Source organism: Anser cygnoides, chromosome 15 (assembly GCF_040182565.1).
Source record: "Anser cygnoides isolate HZ-2024a breed goose chromosome 15, Taihu_goose_T2T_genome, whole genome shotgun sequence".
Classification (NCBI taxonomy): domain Eukaryota; kingdom Metazoa; phylum Chordata; class Aves; order Anseriformes; family Anatidae; genus Anser; species Anser cygnoides.
The window spans coordinates 7,706,573-7,726,600 of NC_089887.1; the positions used below are offsets into that span (position 1 = coordinate 7,706,573).

Consider the following 20,028-nt stretch of genomic DNA (forward strand, 5'->3'; position numbering starts at 1 on the left):
GGGAGAAGGCGGAAGCGGTGTGGGGCTGGTGCCGGTGCCGGCGGAGGGCCCTGGGCTGCTCCCTGATGGTGTGTGGCGGCGGCGGCCGGCCCCAGGCGCGCTCGCTTCCAGCTCGGTATGGCGACGGCGGCGGCGGGGGGAGCCGCCCAGGAGAAGCAGCTCGCTCCGACCCTGCTCAGTTTCTTCATCTACAACCCCAAGCTGGGGCCCAAAGAGGGAGAGGTACCGGAGGGAGGGACGCCGCGGCTCGGGGCTGCGGGGCGAGAAGGGTTTGGGGGCCCTCCGGTGCTGTCCCGGCCCTGGGGCGGCTGTCGGGGCTCGGCTGCCCCTCTGTGAGGCCCTGGGGGCCGCGGGATTACCGCTTCCCCTGGCTCCTGCGGCAGCCTTCCTCTGGCCATGTCCTGCTTCAGGCAAAGCAGTAACCAAGGTGTTGTCAGTGGTAGCATGTAAAATATTGCAGGTGGTCTGTTAAGTACTGTGTTTTACTGATGTGGTAACTTCTTCTAAAATACTTCTTTCAATCGCTATAATCTGGTAAAAAACCTCAGTCATTAATTTAGCTAAATCTAAGCTACTGCTAGTTAGCACTAGCATCACAGTGCTCATGCCACTGTGATTTTTGATTTTAATAAGCCAGAATCTGTATTTTTAGATAATAACGTATTGTACGATTTGTGTGATAGCCTGTAGTTTTAGTAGTGCTTTTGCGCAGGGCTGTGCCTGTACTTACTTATTAGTGACTGACGGGGCGGACTGCACCCTCAATGAGTCCGTGGATGGCTTGAAGCTGGGGGGAAGCCGTTGATGTGCTGGAGGGCAGGGCTGCTGCTTGGAGGGACCCTCAGCGAGCTGGGGAAACAGCTACCAGAAACCTCACGAAGTTCAACAAAAGCAAATGCAAAGCCCTGCATGTGGGACAAAACAATCTCACGCAGCATGGGCTGGCTGGTTAGAAAGCAGCTTTGCAGAACAGGACCAGGGAGTCCTAGTGAACAACAGGTTGTACATGAATCAGCAGTGTGCCCTTGTGGTAGTGAAAACCAACAGCATCCCAGGCTGTGTGAGTGAGAGTGTATTAGCAGGTCAAGAGAAGTGGTTGCTTCCCTCTGTTTGTGGGCGCTGTGGTCCCCTGGGGCTTCCCAGGGTAGGAAAAACACTGACAGACTGAAGCAGGTCTAGCGGAGAGTCCCTGTTGGTCAGGAGGCTGCAGTACCTGATGTGTCAGGAAACCCTTAGAGAACTGGGTGTGTGCAGTCTGAAAAGCAGAACGTGTTGGAAGGGGGTCTTGTGGCTGTCTTCACCTGCCTGAGGGGCCATTATAGAGAGAACGGAGCCAGGTTCTTCTTGAAGATGCACAGTGAAAGGCTAAGAAGCAATGGAAGACATTGCAGCAAGGGAAATTCTGATGAGATAAAATAATTTCTTCATGTTGAAGTGGTCAAACACCAGAACAGGGCCCAGAAAGTCTGTGCAGTCTTCAGCCTTGGAGATACTCAGAACTTGACTGGACAGGGCCCTGAGCAATCCGAGCTAGCTTTCAAGCTGGCCATGCTTTGATCTGGCTTCGAAGCTATCCTTGCTTTGAACTAGCTGTGAAGTAGTTATGGCCTGTTATTTCAGTAGCCTTGGAAATATAAACCATTTTGAAATGTCTTGGGATGACTGCTTAAGTATGCTTACATATGACTTTTAGCCATTATTACAGACGCCTATTTAGGTACAAGATAAAATTCTGCCTAAAAGACTGTGATTGAAGTTAAAGAATACTTAGATCATGTTCTGATTGTTTTTAAACTTTGATTCTGTTAAAATGCATTTTGCTTTGATTCTTTTAAATTTTAGGAAGAAAAGAAGATTCTCTTCTATCACCCAAATGAAGTAGAAAAGAATGAAAAAATTAGAAATGTGGGACTGTGTGAAGCTATAGTACAGTTCACAAGGTATAAAGTCTGACCGCGTAACTCATTGTATTAGCACAGACAAAATGCTTAAAATTTCCCAATCATATATGTTTTCTTTTTGTGTGTGTATATAAATATCTATATCTACATAAATGTTTTCTTTCTAGGACCTTTAGTCCAACAAAACCTGCAAAATCCCTACATACACAGAAGAATAGACAATTTTTCCATGAACCTGAAGAGAATTTCTGGATGGTCATGGTACTTATGCATATGATATGCATATTTCTAAAACATCATATCAGAATGTTCTCAATGCATTCTGCATTGTCTAATGCCAGCCTGTTCCACCTTCTAGGTTGTACGAAACCCCATAATAGAAAAACACAAAGATGGAAAACCAGTCTATGAATATCAGGAAGAAGAATTACTGGTAATACTGAACTCTCCCCTCTCCCCCTTTTTAAATAAGTTATATTGCATTTTAAGAGTAACACAGAAATACCTTAGTTTGATTCTTCTTGAACTGCTGCCAAATTGACTTAAAATATGCATATAGCCATAAATGGAAAAAAAGCAAAGTAGTTTTCAATACAGTTTAGAGAAGACAGCAAGATAGGGAGTTATCCAAATGGCAGTTCAAGATCACCTAATAAACGTCAGTGAAATGCACAGCTGTGAGTCTTTTTTTTTCTTGGAATAGGCAAATATTTCTTAGGATCTGTTTATTTAATAGGTTTCCTGTAAGATTCTGAAATGTAGCTTTATTAGGTTTAAGTACATGTTCCACAACTTTAAGACTACTAGTAATCTTTACTAATAAGCTGGAAAGCCAAACGGCTCAAACCTATCATGGGATTTCTTGTCCAGACTGCAGTATCTTTACACCAGTTTAATTGTATGCAGGAAAGGTATTTGGTCAGCTGGAATAATGTGTAAAGAGGTGGTTGTTTATGCTGCCTCTGTTCATCACAGTATGCATACTAATGCTGTTCCTTATTTAGTCCTGTGAAAAATATTGGTGTTGTCACTCTATTTCATCCAACAATAAAAGTCTTTTTTTCATTAAGATTGTAGTCCAGTAACAACTTGCTATGATGTCCCACCTCCTTTAGCCTTTGAATGTGAAGAAGAGAATAATGGTCTGAAATAGGTTCATTTTAATTGACCACTGGCCTTAGGGAAATACACTATTTGTAACTGATACCTTGTGCTTGAGTTAGTAACATTTGGTATTAAATTTAAGGGGGGGAAAGGACTCCCTTTGAAATAGTACCTTATATGTATGAAGAAACCTCTAGATGTTGACTGAAAATGCTATTTAACTTTTCAGAGACCAACTTCTCTAATTTGTGCACGTGCCTGCTCTTTGAGTGTTCATTACATGTAGCTCAGCCAAAATATTTGAAATACTGCCTCTGCTTATACTAATGCCTTGCTCTTTTTTTCTGCAGGATAAGGTCTATAGTTCGGTCCTGCAGCAGTGCTACAGCATGTACAAGGTAGAGTTAATAATACAGAGGCTCTACTTCTGGGCAGAGAAAGAGATCCTTATGGTACCATTTGGATGTGCAAGCTCATCATTGCTTTGAGATGCTTGTCTCATTGCTGTTGGCTGCAGTAATAACTCTTAATAACTATTCCTGAAGCTGTAATAGTGGTGATGGAAGAGAAAAAATAAAGCTGTTGCAGTTGCCAGTGTTAGTTCATTAGCTTACAGTAAAAATAAGAGCCTTCTAATTTCCATGAAGTCCAGATTTCTTCTTTCGTGGATGGTTCTGACACTAAGCACTTGCTTTTGATGTTTATATTATCTGTTGGAGAAACAATACTGAATAAAGGCCATTAAAATGTCTTTTAGAAAATAATGAATTAAGATGTTTAAGCAACACAGATAAATAACTTCTCTACTAATGGAGAATTTATTTTCCTTCTCTAATTCTGACCACGCTGCCATGTATACCTGGAGTCTGCAAATCTGAGAGAGGATCTTTCAATAAGGGAGGGGTAAATTTAGATCTATGCAGAGCTGTAGTACTGAGGAACAGAAGCTGTATTATAATCTAGCTATATTCATATATGAGTTACGTGAAATTAATGTAACTACACAATTATCTGACTGACTTCTTTTAACCACTAGCTTTTCAATGGCACGTTTGTGAAAGCCATGGAAGATGGAGGTGTAAAAGTTCTAAAGGAAAGACTAGAGAAGTTCTTCCATCGGGTAAGACTTTATTTTTCAGGCACATACAGTGTGATTCTACATTGGAAATAAAAAGTAAAAATTTTCTCTACGTGGCTTCAGTGTAACTCTAAAACATGAGCAGTGGAAAAGATGTAGCAACAATACAAAAAGCCTAGTTACTTGTTCTTTCCAAATACTTCCTGCTTCCTACTAACATGGTAGATTCTTTAAAGGAGTTGAACCACAAACAGAGTTATAGCTTGATAGAAGAGTTTTCTTATTGAATATTTTTTTCTGATGGAATCATGTTCATTCTTTGGAAATTCTGCATTAATGTTTGAATTGGTTCATGGGATAATCATTTGTGTAGACCTATTCGAGAAACTGTTAAAGAATGATTCAAGTTGGAAAGAACCTGGAGAGGCTATCCAGTTCAACCACCTGCTCAAAGTAGGGTAACATTGAATTCAAATTAGATTGCATGTGGCTTTGGCTGGTTGACTCTTGAAAGTATCTAGGGTTGGAGTTTCCACAACCTCCATGTACAGACATTGAAGTTCCATAGCACAGTGAAGTAACTGGTAGTTGTGACTTTTAACTATATTTTTTTTCCTGTGTGGGATCAATAGTCATGCCTGATAAGGTTTCAGGAAATAAACCTTGTTTATAACTTGTCTTCAGTATTTAACTTCAATTTTGAACAGCAAATGTTTTAGTAAAAGGATGGAAAGCAAACTCTATTTCTGAGCAGGAAGTTAATCAAATATTTTCATTTAACTCATGTAAAGTAGTCACATCTAGCAAAAGTTTGAGTTCCTACATTAAAAGTTTAATCAAGCTGACTTCAGAAGATAGCAGCCGAGTGTCTGTCTGCCCCCATTCTTCTCATTTGCATGGAAGGAAATGGAGGGTTACTGTCAGCAGTTAGTTCTCTTGTTGCAGAGATTTGAATATTGATATCTCTGATAATGATAGAGTGTAGACACTGTATACTGATGTTTAAAATTTTTCTCTTAGCAACTTTTAAGAAAAAAGTGTAAAAAAAAAAGTACAATTCAAACTGATTTTAGGATAGGCTTCTTTTTTGTTTTTTGTTTTGTTTTTCTTAGTTTTGGATTTTTCTGTTTGCATGTTTGTTTCTTGTAAGGCTGTCATAGGCCCCAGAATGAACCCTGTTGGCAATAGGAGTATTTGTTTGATTTGCTGGTGTATACTTTTGCCTAGACTGCATTCAAAAATACAGCATGGCAGAAGGGGAAGTAATAAATAATCTTTAAAACATTAGTTTTCCTTTCAAGCTCCTAGTGAAGATAAAACAGTAGTCATTGAGATTAGTATAACAAACAAATCCAAGGAAAAGTTGTTTCTCTTTTTTGCTGGGGAATTAGAAATGCTTAGAAAGTTTGGTCATGCAAATTACTGTATTGTAACCCTATTGAATGAATTGGTTACGTGCTGATGGCAGGTTTGGTCTGCATTGAAACTGTGAAAGGAAATGAGACTTAGATTATAAACCGTGACAGAGACCTGTCATACTGTCTGTAGCTACCATGGAATATGTAAATGTGAACAAGCATACGCATTTCTAAATGGAATGAGAACAAGCTCTAATTTTTAAGCTAATAAAATTATTCTGCAAAGCTGAAGATTGATCTGAGCAGTTCAATATCTATGTCTGTGCTTGGTTGAATGCAGATTTTTTTTTTTACTAGGTAGACAAAGATTTTTGTAATGACTTGATAACAACTTGCTTTAGCTATGCTGTTTTGTGTGTATGAAACTAATTTTTGTTGACTGTTTCCTACTAATCTAGTACGGTGGTAATGTATGCAGTGCTGAGTAGTGAACTTCAAAAATGGGGGTTATTTTATAGCTTGGTTTTTGGTAATGTGAAATGACTGTAGAGGGAGCCACTGGATAACTCATCTTTCACAGACCAGGGTGTCTGATAGTGTGTTTAAAATCTATTGGTAAAGCTTACGATCTATCAGGAAAGAGAATAATAAAAATTTTCTTTTGCACATTGCAAGCCAATGTATTTATCTAATATTTCAGTGAAAATATTTCATAGAATTATTCTGTAATTCTATGATCTAATATTTCTACAGAGTTACTTCTGAAATTAAATAGTAGTATGATGGGCTGTGTGTTCTTGTCCTCTCCAAGGATCTTGAGCTAGCCTTAAAAGCTGTTGTCCCTGATTAAATAGTAGTAAATTGACATCTGGATCACATTGATACATTAAGGAGTACTTCAGGCAAACAGGACTATAAGGGATTTTTTGGATCGTTAGTCTAGATTACAGGGAATTAGACTCAAATTTGTCATTTAAATGTACACATTGGAAATTTTCTGAATTCTAAAAACAACTGTCATTATCCTCTTAGTACTTGCAGACACTGCACTTACAATCTTGCGATCTGCTGGACGTATTTTGTGGAATCAGCTTCTTTCCACTGGATAAAATGACTTACTTGAAAATTCAGTCATTTATTAATAGGATGGAAGAAAGCTTGAACATAGTCAAATATACTGCATTTCTCTACAATGATCAGCTTATCTGGTAGGTACTAAGATAATTTCTTTTATGTGTTTTTAAATTATCATCCTATAAATAAGTGCCATAATAGCAAAGCTGAATCAGTGGACAAGGTGCATGAAAATGCAAAAACAGAATGCTAGAAAGAGTGATGTGGAAGAAAGTCTTTGATCTTTGGCCTTAAAAATCTCTAAGCTGTACCAAATTATTATTTCCAAGTAGCCCTAAGGAGCAGCTATAAGCCTGTTTTTGTAGTTCTATTTTATGTCTCCTAAAATCAATGAATCTCTCCATGCCCGCAATAATTTTAGGTCTTTGCAGTTCTACCAAATATTGATTGGACTTCTATGTGAGTCCTGTTCCTACTAAACTGCTTAAGGTGAAGTCTCTGGAAGTTTTGAGCTATCATCTCTGCTCTTAAACTAGGTAGTAATATGGCAAGTAGATTCAAAAGTTATTGGGGAAGGAATGTGAGTCTTTTATTAACCTAGCTTCCAGAGCAAACAAAGCAAAAGTCCCGATTTATAGATCTGTATTTAGTTTTGCAGGGGCAACTAAAGTAATAAGCCTTGAAAAAGCATGTTTGATACTTAGTTATTCTTTAATACGTCCCAGCCCTCATTGTGAAAAATACTGCAGGAAGCATTTTTTATTTTTTTTTTAACAAAGACAAGTATTTAAGTTTGCAAAATCAATGCTAACTTAACTTTTCAGCTAATCTAGGGGGTATTTACTGACATGACACAGTTGTTCAGGGCATACTGCTTCATTTGCAGCTAAACATTTTATTTTTCAAAGGGTGTGAGGAAATCATAAGAGAATTGCACTGTGTTTCAGATGAGAAATCTTGTGTTTTTTTTTTTTTGAAAGAATTTTTTTAAAAAATCCCACTACTTTGTACTTACACTATGTAATTATGACATCAAATATGAGTTAGTAGCAGGAGATATGACTTCTATTTTACAGCAAACTTGGATGTTAGTTTGTTTCCTAAATACAAACCACATCTTATTAAAAATGAATATTCTGGGACAATCTACTGAGACGCTGAAATGTTGCTACCCTAGTTTTATGCGTGCTTTGCTGCCTGGGTTGTGGTTGGGGGAAAATGTGTGACTTGAGCACTGCAAGACAAACAGCACTTGCATTTTTATCTCTACTTGATGTTCTAGGAGTGGACTGGAACAAGATGACATGAGAATTTTGTATAAATATCTCACAACATCTCTGTTTCCAAGACACATGGAGCCTGAGGTATCATAGTGGGAGTGTTTGTTCTTTTTCCTTCTGTCTATTTTGTAATGCTAAAGCCTAAAATACCAAAGAGAAGCATCTCTTTTCCCCTACCCACCTTAAAATTCAGTTTAGGAATGCCTGAGATTTATTGCTTTGGGGGCATTCTACTAAACTCAGTAATGTTTGTACCTATCACTTACAGTATGAATTCTGCTGATGATTTGAATAAGGGATGCTGATAGGGAATTTCCTAAATGTTGATACCTGATGACTCCTTATAGCACCAGTGGAGACCTGCTCAAGCTTAAAAGTGAATGCTCTGCGTGTTCTTAACTGTAACCTTCGCAAAAGCCTACAGTGCTTGAGGCAGAGCTGGGTATAGCTGAATCTTTTATGAGTAGTGGACAGTGGGATCAAAATAAGCTTGCTCCTCTTCCAATATACTTCTGTTATAATGGGAAAAGGGCATTTTAATGGAAGCGTTATTTTAAAACAAAATTATTTAAAAACGTATGCGTTTGGGTCTGTTAAAGATGTGCAATGTTAGTGATCAAAGTCGTGGAAGCTTTTAAAGTAATTGAGTAAATTGTGTGTGGTTTTCCAGTTAATAAAGTGTTGCTCAAATACACCAATTTTGATATACAACACTGTAGAAACTCCTTAAGCTGCACAAATACCTAGTAATTGGCCTCTGAGTCTTTGTCTAGCAGCTCAGTGCTTGATGAATAGAACTTTCACACTGCTTGAGGTGAATTTCAGAAGTCATCGAGCCTTATTGACAGGACTTTTTCTTTTCCTGTAACTGAATCAAGCGAGCTTCTATAGCTTTTAGTGAGCTTTACAAAAAGAAGACATTTGATTTAGGGTGTTTGTTTCAGTCTTCCATGGATTAGCATATGAAGCTGGAGAGGGGAAAGCTTATTGTTCCCTGAATTTAAAAAAATGTATTTGTAGCTATTTAATTAGCTGCTACATGATGTTCACAAACAAAAGGGGAAACCCTAGGTTTGATTTGAGCTTTTGCACCTTAGGATATGAATTTTGATGATAAAAATAGCAAGGGATCTCATTCCCAGAGATGACTACGGCAACATAGGTAACATTTGCGGTGCTAACAGTTTGAATTGATTCTCACTATAACTAACAACAAAACAGAGAGAATAGTGCAGAATGTCTTCTAAGAAGAAAAATCATGTAAACACAGAACTGTTTACTTCAGTGAGGATTTTTTGTGTGTGAGCTTAAGTGGCTGATGTAAATAACTACAGGTAGTAGATAGCGTGTGGCACAGCCTCCTAATGTGAAGTACAGGCTGTGCTTTGGCACAGCAAATTAAAAGTTAGGGCTCAGCTAATGTGTGTGTTGCTAATGTAGGACTTGACCGCAGCAGACAGGGTGAACAGACCTGCCTTCCCTGTATGTCACTTTGAAGAATTCATTCAGATGTGTTTCATACCTGCATAATGAAGATACTTCCCTACTTCATAGTGCTGACCATACTCAGTATCGCAAACAAATCACATCAGCCTAATGGCTAAACAGAATGTGGAGTTCTTTAAGACCACATGGAGTTAGTTATCCTTTTCCCCACCCCCAGCAAAGCTCCAAAGTAATAAATGCAAAATCAGAATGTTCTGTTCTGTCAGCATCTCTATAGCTTTGTCTCCATCATGTTACACAAAGAGTATATATCTTCATGAGCATTATTTTCTGCAATGGTTTATATATAATATGATATAAAGACAGCCTACAAAAGATAAAAGAAAATACCTCTAAGGTGTTTTTTTCTTGTGTTCTTTTTTGCTTCAGTTAGCAGGAAGAGATTCTCCAATACGTGCTGAAATGCCAGGAAATCTACAACATTATGGAAGGTAGCTCTTAATAACTGTTACCGTCTACTCCTTCTTCCCTCAAGGACAAAACGTTAGAGAGGAGTGAATTTATTTTTGGGTACATGTTCCACATGTAGTCCATTCCACAGGGTCACACAGTAGTCAGTATAATGTAAAACTTGACCTCTGAGGAAAAAAAAGAGGAAAATAAATATGCAGAAACAGTAATTAAGCCTTTTCTTCCCTACTGTTCTTAATGCACTGCATGAAAAGTTTTGGCAGTGCTCCAGACACTTCTTTTCAGTCAGGCACTTCAGACGAAGGTGCATGTATCTAGTGATTTATTTTTCCTCTGTACTCAGTATGTCAGAGGGGGGAGTTCTGCACTTAAGCAGCTGGGCAACATTTTGAATAATTGTGGGTTCAGACATCTTTCTTATAACCACTATAATTCCCTTTGCCTGATTTAGAGTATTGTGTTGTGATAGAAGCAGTGGCACATGTTTTCTTGCTTTTCCCCTCAAAGTTAAGTGCTTCTAATACATCACTGTTCTACGTAAAGCTAATCTGAATATACTGTTGGAAAGTGGAGGATGAATGCCTTCCCAGTAGCAACAAAAAAAGTTGTTTTTTTTTTAAAGTCACAACTTGGATGTGGAAGGAGTTTGGCTGTTGTTCACCTGACAGTCTGTGCAGTTTACTTCCTTATCATTTTTTACTCTGCTTTTCTGATCCTGTTTCTGTAGCTGGAACATATATGTAAGTAATACTTTGACAATAAGAGTGCTGAGATAATACATAAAGGAAAGGGTTCTGTGCCTATCTGGATAGCTGAAAACTTACTGTATGCAAATCCATTCATGCATGCAAGTAATTGCTAGTTTCAAAAACATCTGTTAAATAGGAAAAACTGAAATACAAGAATTCATCACATCTGACCTGTTAAATTATTTTATAGGTTTCTTACTGGACCCTTAAATCTTAATGATCCAGAAGCAAAATGCCGATTCCCCAAAATATTTGTTAACACTGATGACACTTATGAAGAGCTTCATTTAATTGTTTATAAGGTATTACATTTTTCTCTGCAATTATTCCTCAGAATTAGGAATCTATATACAACGAGAAGCCAATGATGTGAAATATTTGTGAACTGCATAAAGAGATGCATTGATAGGACCAGGTTAGAGCAAAGAGACAGAAAACTGTGGAATTTATAGCCGTAAGATTTAAAACCTGAATCTACGTCTTCCTCTCTCGTATACCCTCCCCAAAACAAAGAAGTTTTATCAAAACAAAATGTCAGCCGTAGTAAGTTTACATGATTTCATACCTGGCTTTATATTGCATTAATCTGTGGGGAGAAAAAAATAATATTTTTTGTAATGAAATGCAATTCCTTGCAGACACATGTCCTTGCATAAAATGCACTTAGTAGCAAATTTTACGTTTCCCCTACAACTTAAACACTCTAAACTGGGCAGAATTTTAAAATCCTAACTATCTCATGTTACGGTAGATTGCAAAGAGATTGTCCTATTAAAGGGTAAGGATAATCACCTTTAAACTAGGTGATTATTTTATTATTATTATTTAACTGGTTTACCTATGTGTGACTTCACTGAGTTATTGTCAAATGACTTTGAGGTAGTTGAGGTAACCTGTTGTAAATGTTTTTTTGCTTTAACTTTTTTGTTCCAGGCCATGAGTGCAGCTGTCTGCTTTATGATTGATGGTAAGTACCTACTAGTATCACTTCTTCAGTGAGACACAGTTAGTACAAAATGCATACAACTTGTTTTGTTTTTGAAAATATTCGAGTTAATTTCTTATTTGAGACACTTCTTCATGAGTGCTTTTTATCAGTCTTTTGATTTTGTTCCAGTGGTATAGGTAATTCAATTTACATGATAAAATGACTAAATATTACTTAAAGTTAACCTTATGGATGATTTGGAAAGTGCACAGGTATAACTGAGAAGTTTGTCCCAGGACTCTCAAGGATGTTTAAAGAAAGCAACTACAGAAACTGTACCTTCTACTGTGGGAAGGGAATCTCATCTCTCCCCTTTCTTTACATGCCATGTAGCTTCAATTCCGCCTACACTGGAGTTTTGCCGTAAACTGGACAGCATTGTTGGGCCTCAACTTACTGTGTTAGCATCAGACATATGTGAACAATACAACATCAACAAGAGAATATCAGGGTTTGTACCATGTTTCTGTTGCAGTCCTGCTTTAGTTGGTTAAAAATTAGCTTTAATGAACTGCTTATAATGGTAATATGATTCCCAAACTTTGAAAGCATTGAGTAAATCGTATATCTTAGGATGTTTATCTGCCTTTCTGCATCTTAAGCCTTTATAAAGTTCCTGTTGTTGCATATTCAGGTCTCCTTGAAATAATGACATACATGTTATTAATTTTGCAATGAATGTTTATCGTGTGGCTGAAGCCTTTTTCTTCTATGTGCATAACTGCTGCAGAAGAATCATGTAAATATTAAGATAATAAATCTCATTTATTGATCAAGATTCTCCCGCCTCACCCCGAAGATGTCAACAGACTTTTCAGATACAGCAGGTGGAACTTCTGGGTTTTGCTTTTTTCATATGTGAACTTGAGCTTGATCTATGGAGATGCACAGTTCTATGGATTACTGTGCTTCCAGAAATACATATAAGATGGTAAAAATGCAGACTGAACTGGTAGTTTCTGTCCATCCTTGCCATGTTGAAACAGAAATAACAGTTCCTGCAAAACTTTCAGTTTGTATTTTGCAACTTTTCTTGATCAAACAGGATCTCTTAATGTTCACAGATAGCCTTTGGGCAACTAGAACTTTTGAGTTTCTTTAAAATATCACTGGCTTTTTGCCCACCTCCTTTCTTTTGTTGATTTCGACTTCTGCTTTCCTAAACTGATATTTTCTGTAACATTAAAAATAGAGAATTTTCTTCTTCACACCAAGTAGATGCTGACACAGCTAGCTCTGTCTGAATGTTTCCTTAGACACATGTATCTACAGCTTGGACAGAGTGTATGTAACTCTTAAATCTGTTACAAATGCACACCATGTGTTTATCAGACAGCATGGATGTAAAACCTCTGGGCACATCAGGGCATAATGGGCTGCTCTTTGTGGCACTTATTTCAAGTGGAAGATGTAGCCTATAAACAGATGAGAGGGCTTTGAATAACCCATTTCTTCCTGGGGAAAGACCTAGAAGCATCCAGTGTAGTCTACCTTAAGGTAGCCTGCCTGAGTGTAGACTTTTCCATGGGACTGATGTTCTAGTCTTCCCTTCGTTATGTTGAGATACTCCCTTGGTCCGAAGTTCTTGTGCTCTCTTTAATTACCAATTCCTGGCAGGGAAACACTTACTTTTTCATAGTTTCTGCCTCATCTGTAGGGCAGGATGGGTGGTGTTTTTCTGTTGTTTTTTTTTTTTGTATTTAACTCCTGCAGGTTCAACTCTTATCCCATTTTCCAGTTCCTCCTCCAACTGTCCAATTCAAGAATTGTCTTTCATGCTGCATTAACCCAATAGAAAGGTAGTGAGAGCACAGGAAAGACAACTTTCTTGCTGTTGCTTTGGAGCCACAAGTCCGTGCAACATATTCGATGGATATCAAAAGTTTTATTTAAGATGCTGAAGCTAGGCTCCTTATCTTATGGGAATGATGCTACAAGGAAAAAGTTATAGATACTAGAATGACTTACGTTGAACAGGTTTTTTTGTTTTTCTTTTTGGAGTAACATATTTGTTAGTTATAATGCAAGCTTTAAACTTAAGTACTTTTATTCAGGATTACTGCTTCTCGGTGTGGCCACGTATGATAGGCGAGGAAAAAAATGATTTATTATTTTTCCATTTTGCAGAACTAAGGTAACAAAGGAAAAAAAATGAAAAAGCATGCTAATGCTTTAGAAAATTTGAAAAATATCTTAAAACTATAGCTTATTCTCCATATAAAAAGACTTATTTGTAGGTAGATTTGTTAATTGTGGAACCAAGAACTGCAGTCACATAAAACAACAAAAAATGAATTAAATCAAAGATAGGTGTGAGACTTAATTTTTATAGTGGTAGCATGCCAAATCAGCAGAATTGCAGGGTACAGAGTAGGATGCACTTGAAATTGTGCCAATCTACTAAATCATTAAACTTGGTGTTTTTTTTTCCCTGTCATCTGGGACTGGTTTTGGCTGCTTTATCTCTTTTAAAGTTTAATGCCGCAGTGTCCTGAAAACATGATACAGTTTCTTGACACTAATGCACTGGGGTGACAGAGACAAAGGGTATCTAGTTGTTTGCTAAGGTGACTGGTGTCATCACAGTATCTCCTTGACTCTGAATAATACATAGCCTGAAGTACCAATTGCTGTAGCCAGTTTTTGACGATCTAAATTTGTTGTGGCTTAAACCAAAATTACAGCTCTAAGTGACAGATTTTGTATTACCTTCATAAAAGAGGAAATGGAGGAGGATAACTGAGGGAGGAGTTTGAAAATAGTCTTGCCTGGGCCACACAAATGATGGTCAAAAACTAACTGTCTGGATCAAGGAAGAGTCCTTCCTTTTGACTTAACAAATAAAGATGTGAGTGAAAAATTCCTAAGTAGTCACGTTAAAGACCCATCTCCCTTCAAAGCAGACTGAGCTGACACAGCAAGGAAACAAAATTATGATGGAGGAAGAAATAGTTTATTAGAAAGATCTGAATAAAATACTGATGGAATGTGGGACCAGGCCCTTAGACTCTACTGTGTCTATTTCTTAGCAGCCTAAGAGGAGGAAAAACTGGTCTTGGAGGTTTTCTTTTTTTATTATTATTTTTATTTAAGTATTGAAATTAAGTTTGATCTTGCTGCAAGTCTTAATGTACTTGGTCTCTGCAATGTGAAAATAACCTCATGATGTCTCAGTAAGTTTTACACTTCTTAGTTAATAGATGTTTTCTGTGAGTCTTGTGCTTATAGAACGTTAGTACTTGCAAGTCACTTTTTTTTTTGAATCTTCCTAGGGCTGAGAAGGAGCCACAGTTTAAGTTTATCTATTTCAATCACATGAACCTTGCAGAGAAGAGTACTATTCACATGAGGAAAACACCCAGTGTATCACTTGCATCTGTACATCCTGACCTCATGAAGATTCTTGGTGACATCAACAGTGACTTCTCTAGGTAATGCTTAACTATTAAATAGCCTGTAACCCCTTCTGTCAAGTAGATTTTTCAAATGCGTGAAGCTTTCGTGCCTTTTTGTTCATGGATGGCTTTCATAGCTCTATAAGGAACTGTGTAATGTGGGTCATATTTACTACTTCTAACCAACACAAAATATTATGTCATATATAAACTTTTCTTGTCCTTTAAAAAAATAATTTAGAGGTCCTGGCCCTTTATTTATCCAAGAAAATATCTAATCTATGTGAAGCTTCAGAGTAACTGTAATAAACTTAGAAGGAGCCTGAAGCCAAGTGCTTTTGCACTTAAGTCCCTCTAGTGTCATGATAAGTAGCATAAAGGACAGGAAAACCTGCTTCTGCCTGTTACGTTAAACCCTCTACTGGGGTTTAATAGCTGGCTGCTTTTAGGGTTTGGACAACGGATAAAACACAAGCCTTGCAGTTACTACAGTACTGCTTGTAGGAAAGATAACTGGCTTTTTGTAAAGAGTATCCTCTTATCTAAATCAAGGTTGGAGAGACCTTCCTAGAACTACAAAAACTCATAAAAATGGGAAATGATTGTGATGTCCATAGTTCTTACTAGGGAGTATCAATAGTCCCACTCTATATAAGTTTTTCATTTTCAGTTTTAAGTCAGAGTTTCATCATATTATGGAAGTACCAGGTTAGTGACAGCCTTATGTAATAGACCTAGTTGTTCAGCTTGGTTTAGTTCTATGTTTAACAACTTGATATGGGGTGAGAGTCTACTATCTCCACCTTCTGTTACCTGGTCACAGTGTAGCAAAACATAATGCGATGAAATATGTCCTTAACTTCATGGACACTGTTTTCTTCGAAGTGCAGGAGTGTTTGGCCAACAGACGAAGCAAGAATTGCGCTTTCAGATGAGTCAATCATTCTGTGCAGCTTTTTTATGAAGTCTTGGATTGATGAATTATGTTAAAGTTAGTACTCTGTTAGTATCTCTTGATACTCCACTACAATTTATGATGTTATTATTAATAAATTAGTACAACTGAAAAATTGATGACTATCAACTTGCCACCACCTTCTTTACTTTTTGAAACTTCTTTCAGAGTTGACGAAGATGAGGAAATTATTGTGAAGGCAATGAGTGATTACTGGGTAGTTGGGAAAAAGTCTGACCAGCGAGAACTGTACGTTATTTTGAATCAAAAAAATGCAAATCTGATTGAAGTTAATGGTAAGGATTGGTTTTTATTACTTTTAAATACAGTTACTACTGAATCATATGCCCATGGAAAAGTAATAAAATCCATCTCATGCAAAATCTAGAGAGGGAGTGATCGATGATAGACCAGGTAACTTTGTGTCAGGTTTTAGTCTGCTTTCTCTATCAGCTATGAAAAAAGAACAACATAAATATTCATCAAACATTCTTAAATTATTAATGAGTCATTCTTCTTTGAAATAATAGAGGAGTACTTTGTGATGTTTACGAGTAATTAATGAAGTGTATTACAGGTGAGAGATGAAAATATTTACATCTGATGTAACCTACCCGTGGATCACTGACATAAAACTTACTTATACATCATGTCTCTCCTGTCAATGATCCTTCTGCCAGTATTGGTGTTTCTAAGACTGTTTGAAGACTGATTTGCTCTGAGAGGGCAAATGAACATTAAGATGCATTAAGCTTTTAAATAGATTGATTTTAAAGAGAAATGACAGTTTGAGTATTACTTGCAGCAATTTGGGGCTTCACGGTTTTAATAAAGAGGCAATGCTCTTATTTGGATGATAGGAAATAATATTTTTTCTATGACCTAAACCTAATAACTTAAATTTTAGAAAGAGGACCTGGTTGCATGACTTACACAATGACCACTAATTGTCCTTTAGCATCAAATTTGCCATACAGAAACAGTGCGCCTTATAAACTCAGAAGGTCGTGCTACCTGTGAAGCATTGTCTGCCAAGTAGCACGAAGCAAAAGTTTTGTTGACTTGATCTATTGTAACAGGCTACAGTAATCCTTCCTTCCTCTGAAAAGGTGTTCTAATACACTTCCTTGTGTGGAAGCTAGGTCTTCTGCTGTTGTAGTGTAGAAGTTTAAGACACGTGGTCCAGTGGCAAGCTCAAATAATCACTTACACTTCAGCCACTAAGCAATACAACTTATCTTTCAGACAGTCTGGAACTTCAGATTTAACTCAACCTTCTCTTACTGAACACAAAATTTCTTATTTCTACAAGGAAACTCCTTTTTTCTATTTCAATTAAATTATACTCTACTTGATGCTTGCCATGGCTTTTCTTGCACAGCTTCCTGTATAATATACTGATTTCTAAATTTTTTTTTTTTACAGAAGAAGTGAAGAAACTTTGTGCAACACAATTTAATAATATTTTCTTCTTGGATTGATCTGCAAAGGGCTGATTTATTGAAGATGTCAATGTCAGACACTTGTTCAACATGAGAAGTTATTAGTCATATTATTGACTGGAATAATGACAATAGTAAAGCAATACTTGCTTTGTAAGAATCAAAATTTCTACTAAAATCTGTAAACTGATCATAAAATTTTTAGATTTTAAAAATGTTTATGTGCAAACTAATTAAAAACCAGTCTGAATTCATCTGTACCATTCCATTCTGATGTTATGTGAATATTTTACTGGAAAATAAAATTAATAATTGTTACACTTTTAAGGGCATCTTTTGGTTTCCCTGTGTTGATTTGTAGAAAATTAACAGAAAGTCATGCTGTGATATGGAACTAGACTGGTTACACAAGACCTCAGAAAAGGTGCTAGAAAATTATTTGTTCAAAGTTGACCTGTTTTTAAAGCTTCTCCTTCATCCTGATTCACCTTTTTTGTTGTCAAATTCTTACTTAAACGTAGGTCTACTCCAGACTGGACCACAAAAATACTTGCTTATATGAAGCATTTCAATCAAATAGACAATGATTTACGGAGAAACCATTTACTTAGAGCATACATTCATGATATGGGATATCGATTCTATACCAGCTTAACAATGATAGAAGTTTTAGTTAATCATCAAACACTGACTTTTGTAATAGTTTTCTTTATGCAAAGGGTTACACTCATTTAACTAACATATTCTTTTTCCCAAAGCCCTTCATTTAAAGCAGCTGGCCATGAAGTTTAATTTCCCTGTGAAAACATACCGTGCAGTTTTATCTCACTTGTGTTTTAAATGCTACTGCAGGTGTTTTTTGGTGTGTTTGTTTTTTCTTCAAAGAATACTTACTTACTTGAAGTTTCAGGCCTCATCAGAAGATTTACTTCTTCTTTCTCTTTGCGCCAGCAGGCACCTTGGTAACAACAGGGGGTGGTACAATGGATGCCTCTTCCTTTGGAGGGGGTAGTAACTGTGGAACAGGCTCCTCTAACTCCTTAATAGCTGTATTGTTGGACTCAAAAGATCCTTTTTCAACTGTGGCCTCTTCCTGCCTTTTTGCCTCTTCTGCTTCTCTTTCAGCAATAAGCCTGAGTGAACAAAGTTTATATTTATGTACTGCAGATTTATACTGGCCAAGCAACTACACCTATATTCACATTATAAGCTGTCATACTGTAGAAAAGCAGAAAGCCCAGCTAGTTAATCCTTCAAGTCCAATTTATAGCATTCAAAAATACATTGGACTTGACTGCCTTTATACAGAGCAGAACCAGGAAAAATTGTTCTGTAACCTAAAGAGAGCCTGCATTCATTATTCCTGACAGTAATAAAGTTACACAAGTTACATTCTATATGTTGCTTACTACATTTAGATTATTTTTTCCCCAGTTGCAGTATGGTATACTACTTTATTACAGTGGATTTCCTGTTTTCAATAATTTTGCTAATATAAGATAAAATATTTTAAGATAAGATACTATACATACTTTGCCAGCTCTTCATCCTTCATCTTTCTCAGCTCAGCTAACTCAGCATCCTGTATTCGATTTTCTTTTATTTTTTCCCTCAGGGCTTTTTCATGATGGTAGGCAGGAAAGAAGTTGTTTATAAAAAAGATTTGCACCTGATAAACCCACCGACCAAATTCCTCATCTTTTACAGTTTTGGCTTCTAGTTTATCTGTAACACACAAATTAAACACGTTTATTTAACAGAATATTTATATTTCAAATGCCTGTTGGACTACAGTATTTCAGATCTGATACCCTGCAACAGAAAAGTCTAGCTGCACTGATCGTTATGCTCCTCACCTCTTCATATCTGAGGAATACATGCTTGTTTCTGCATGGTATAAAAGATGACAACTCAGAACTGATACATGTGAAAGGGGAGGGCCCTTTTGCAGATCTTCAGAGCCACTCATCTCTGGGAATGGCATCAGAAGAATATAAACACTCCCTTTAATCCTATGACAGATGTCTTAATTATGCAGTAGTCTGACAACAGTTCAGGACCTGGGACTCCCGTACGTGGGGGAATGGAGGGATTAGCATGCCTCTCTGAACAGAATTGCATCCAATTGCTGTGGCTGTCAAAAAAAAAAGGCTAGGTTACATCTGATTGTTCTTTACAAAATAGAGTTTTTTCAGATCTAACTGTTCAGTCATCAGATTTCAGTGAAAGATATGATGGACTGCTTAAAAAAAAAACACAGAAAAACCACCTTGCCTACTATGTTCTTGCATTTGGGTTCTTTACCCTTGTAACGAGTTAACAAAGACAAAAAACAGCCACTGCTAACTAGCCAGAAGGGCAATGTTATAGAAAGGTGAGTAACAAGAAAGTTAGTAGGCTCTATATATGAAAATGCTCTTAGCAATTTTTCTTCTGCATGAATGCTGGCCTGTCATAACACAAAACATTTTAACCCAGATAATGGTGGCATGCCATTCCTGAATATACAATAATAATTCTTTTAATAAGTAAAAGATGCAAGAAATAGCCATAATATCTTTTATTTTTCCAAGATTGAGCTTCCCATAGAGTAAATAAAAACTGAAATTTATAGATGCCCTACAGATAAGATGTGGTGTTTTAAAATTGTGGAAATAATATTTAAGTTTTTACTTTAAATTCTCATTTAAGTTACACTTTCTTTAAAATAATTCTTTCAAAATTTTTCTTCAAAATATTTCCTCCAGAATTAATGTTCATTTACTGCCCTCTTGTGACAAGCTGAAA

At 36.9% G+C, this 20,028-nt stretch overlaps 2 protein-coding genes across 20 annotated transcripts in view; one reads left to right on the plus strand and one right to left on the minus strand.

Annotated features, from left to right (window-relative positions):
* CCZ1 (CCZ1 homolog, vacuolar protein trafficking and biogenesis associated) lies at positions 1–17,573 on the plus strand. The gene is made up of 15 exons (XM_048065582.2): positions 1–222; positions 1,843–1,940; positions 2,069–2,162; positions 2,260–2,334; positions 3,356–3,403; positions 4,042–4,125; positions 6,474–6,649; positions 7,798–7,879; positions 9,671–9,732; positions 10,652–10,763; positions 11,395–11,428; positions 11,783–11,900; positions 14,722–14,880; positions 15,968–16,095; positions 17,225–17,573. Exons 1-15 carry the CDS (start codon positions 118–120, stop codon positions 17,278–17,280), a joined length of 1,431 nt encoding a protein of 476 aa, XP_047921539.2. The 5' UTR covers positions 1–117; the 3' UTR covers positions 17,281–17,573.
* Positions 7,688–20,028, minus strand: part of LOC106033513 (radial spoke head 10 homolog B-like) — a 27,104-nt gene continuing 14,763 nt past the window's right edge. For 9 of the 19 annotated variants that reach the window (XM_066977429.1, XM_048065533.2, XM_013177077.3 and 6 more), the window contains 2 exons: positions 18,774–18,966; positions 17,829–18,374 (listed from right to left, as the gene is read on the minus strand). In XM_066977429.1, the coding sequence (XP_066833530.1) occupies positions 18,167–18,374; positions 18,774–18,966 (401 nt within the window). In that variant the 3' untranslated portion in view covers positions 17,829–18,166. Of the gene's footprint in view, positions 9,880–11,026; positions 11,048–16,083; positions 16,518–17,828; positions 18,375–18,773; positions 18,967–19,097; positions 19,376–20,028 lie in introns of those variants that run through there. The other 10 variants (XR_007163852.2, XR_010825023.1, XR_010825022.1 and 7 more) reach the window with 10 other exon arrangements.

Excerpts from the sequence above, each read along its gene's own strand:
- CCZ1 (XM_048065582.2), top strand. The coding sequence starts at position 118 with ATGGCGACGGCGGCGGCGGGGGGAGCCGCCCAGGAGAAGCAGCTCGCT. Across the intron at positions 2,163-2,259 it reads AGAATTTCTGGATGGTCATG|GTTGTACGAAACCCCATAAT; the intron begins GTACTTATGCAT and ends TCCACCTTCTAG. Across the intron at positions 16,096-17,224 it reads AAATCTGATTGAAGTTAATG|AAGAAGTGAAGAAACTTTGT; the intron begins GTAAGGATTGGT and ends TTTTTTTTACAG.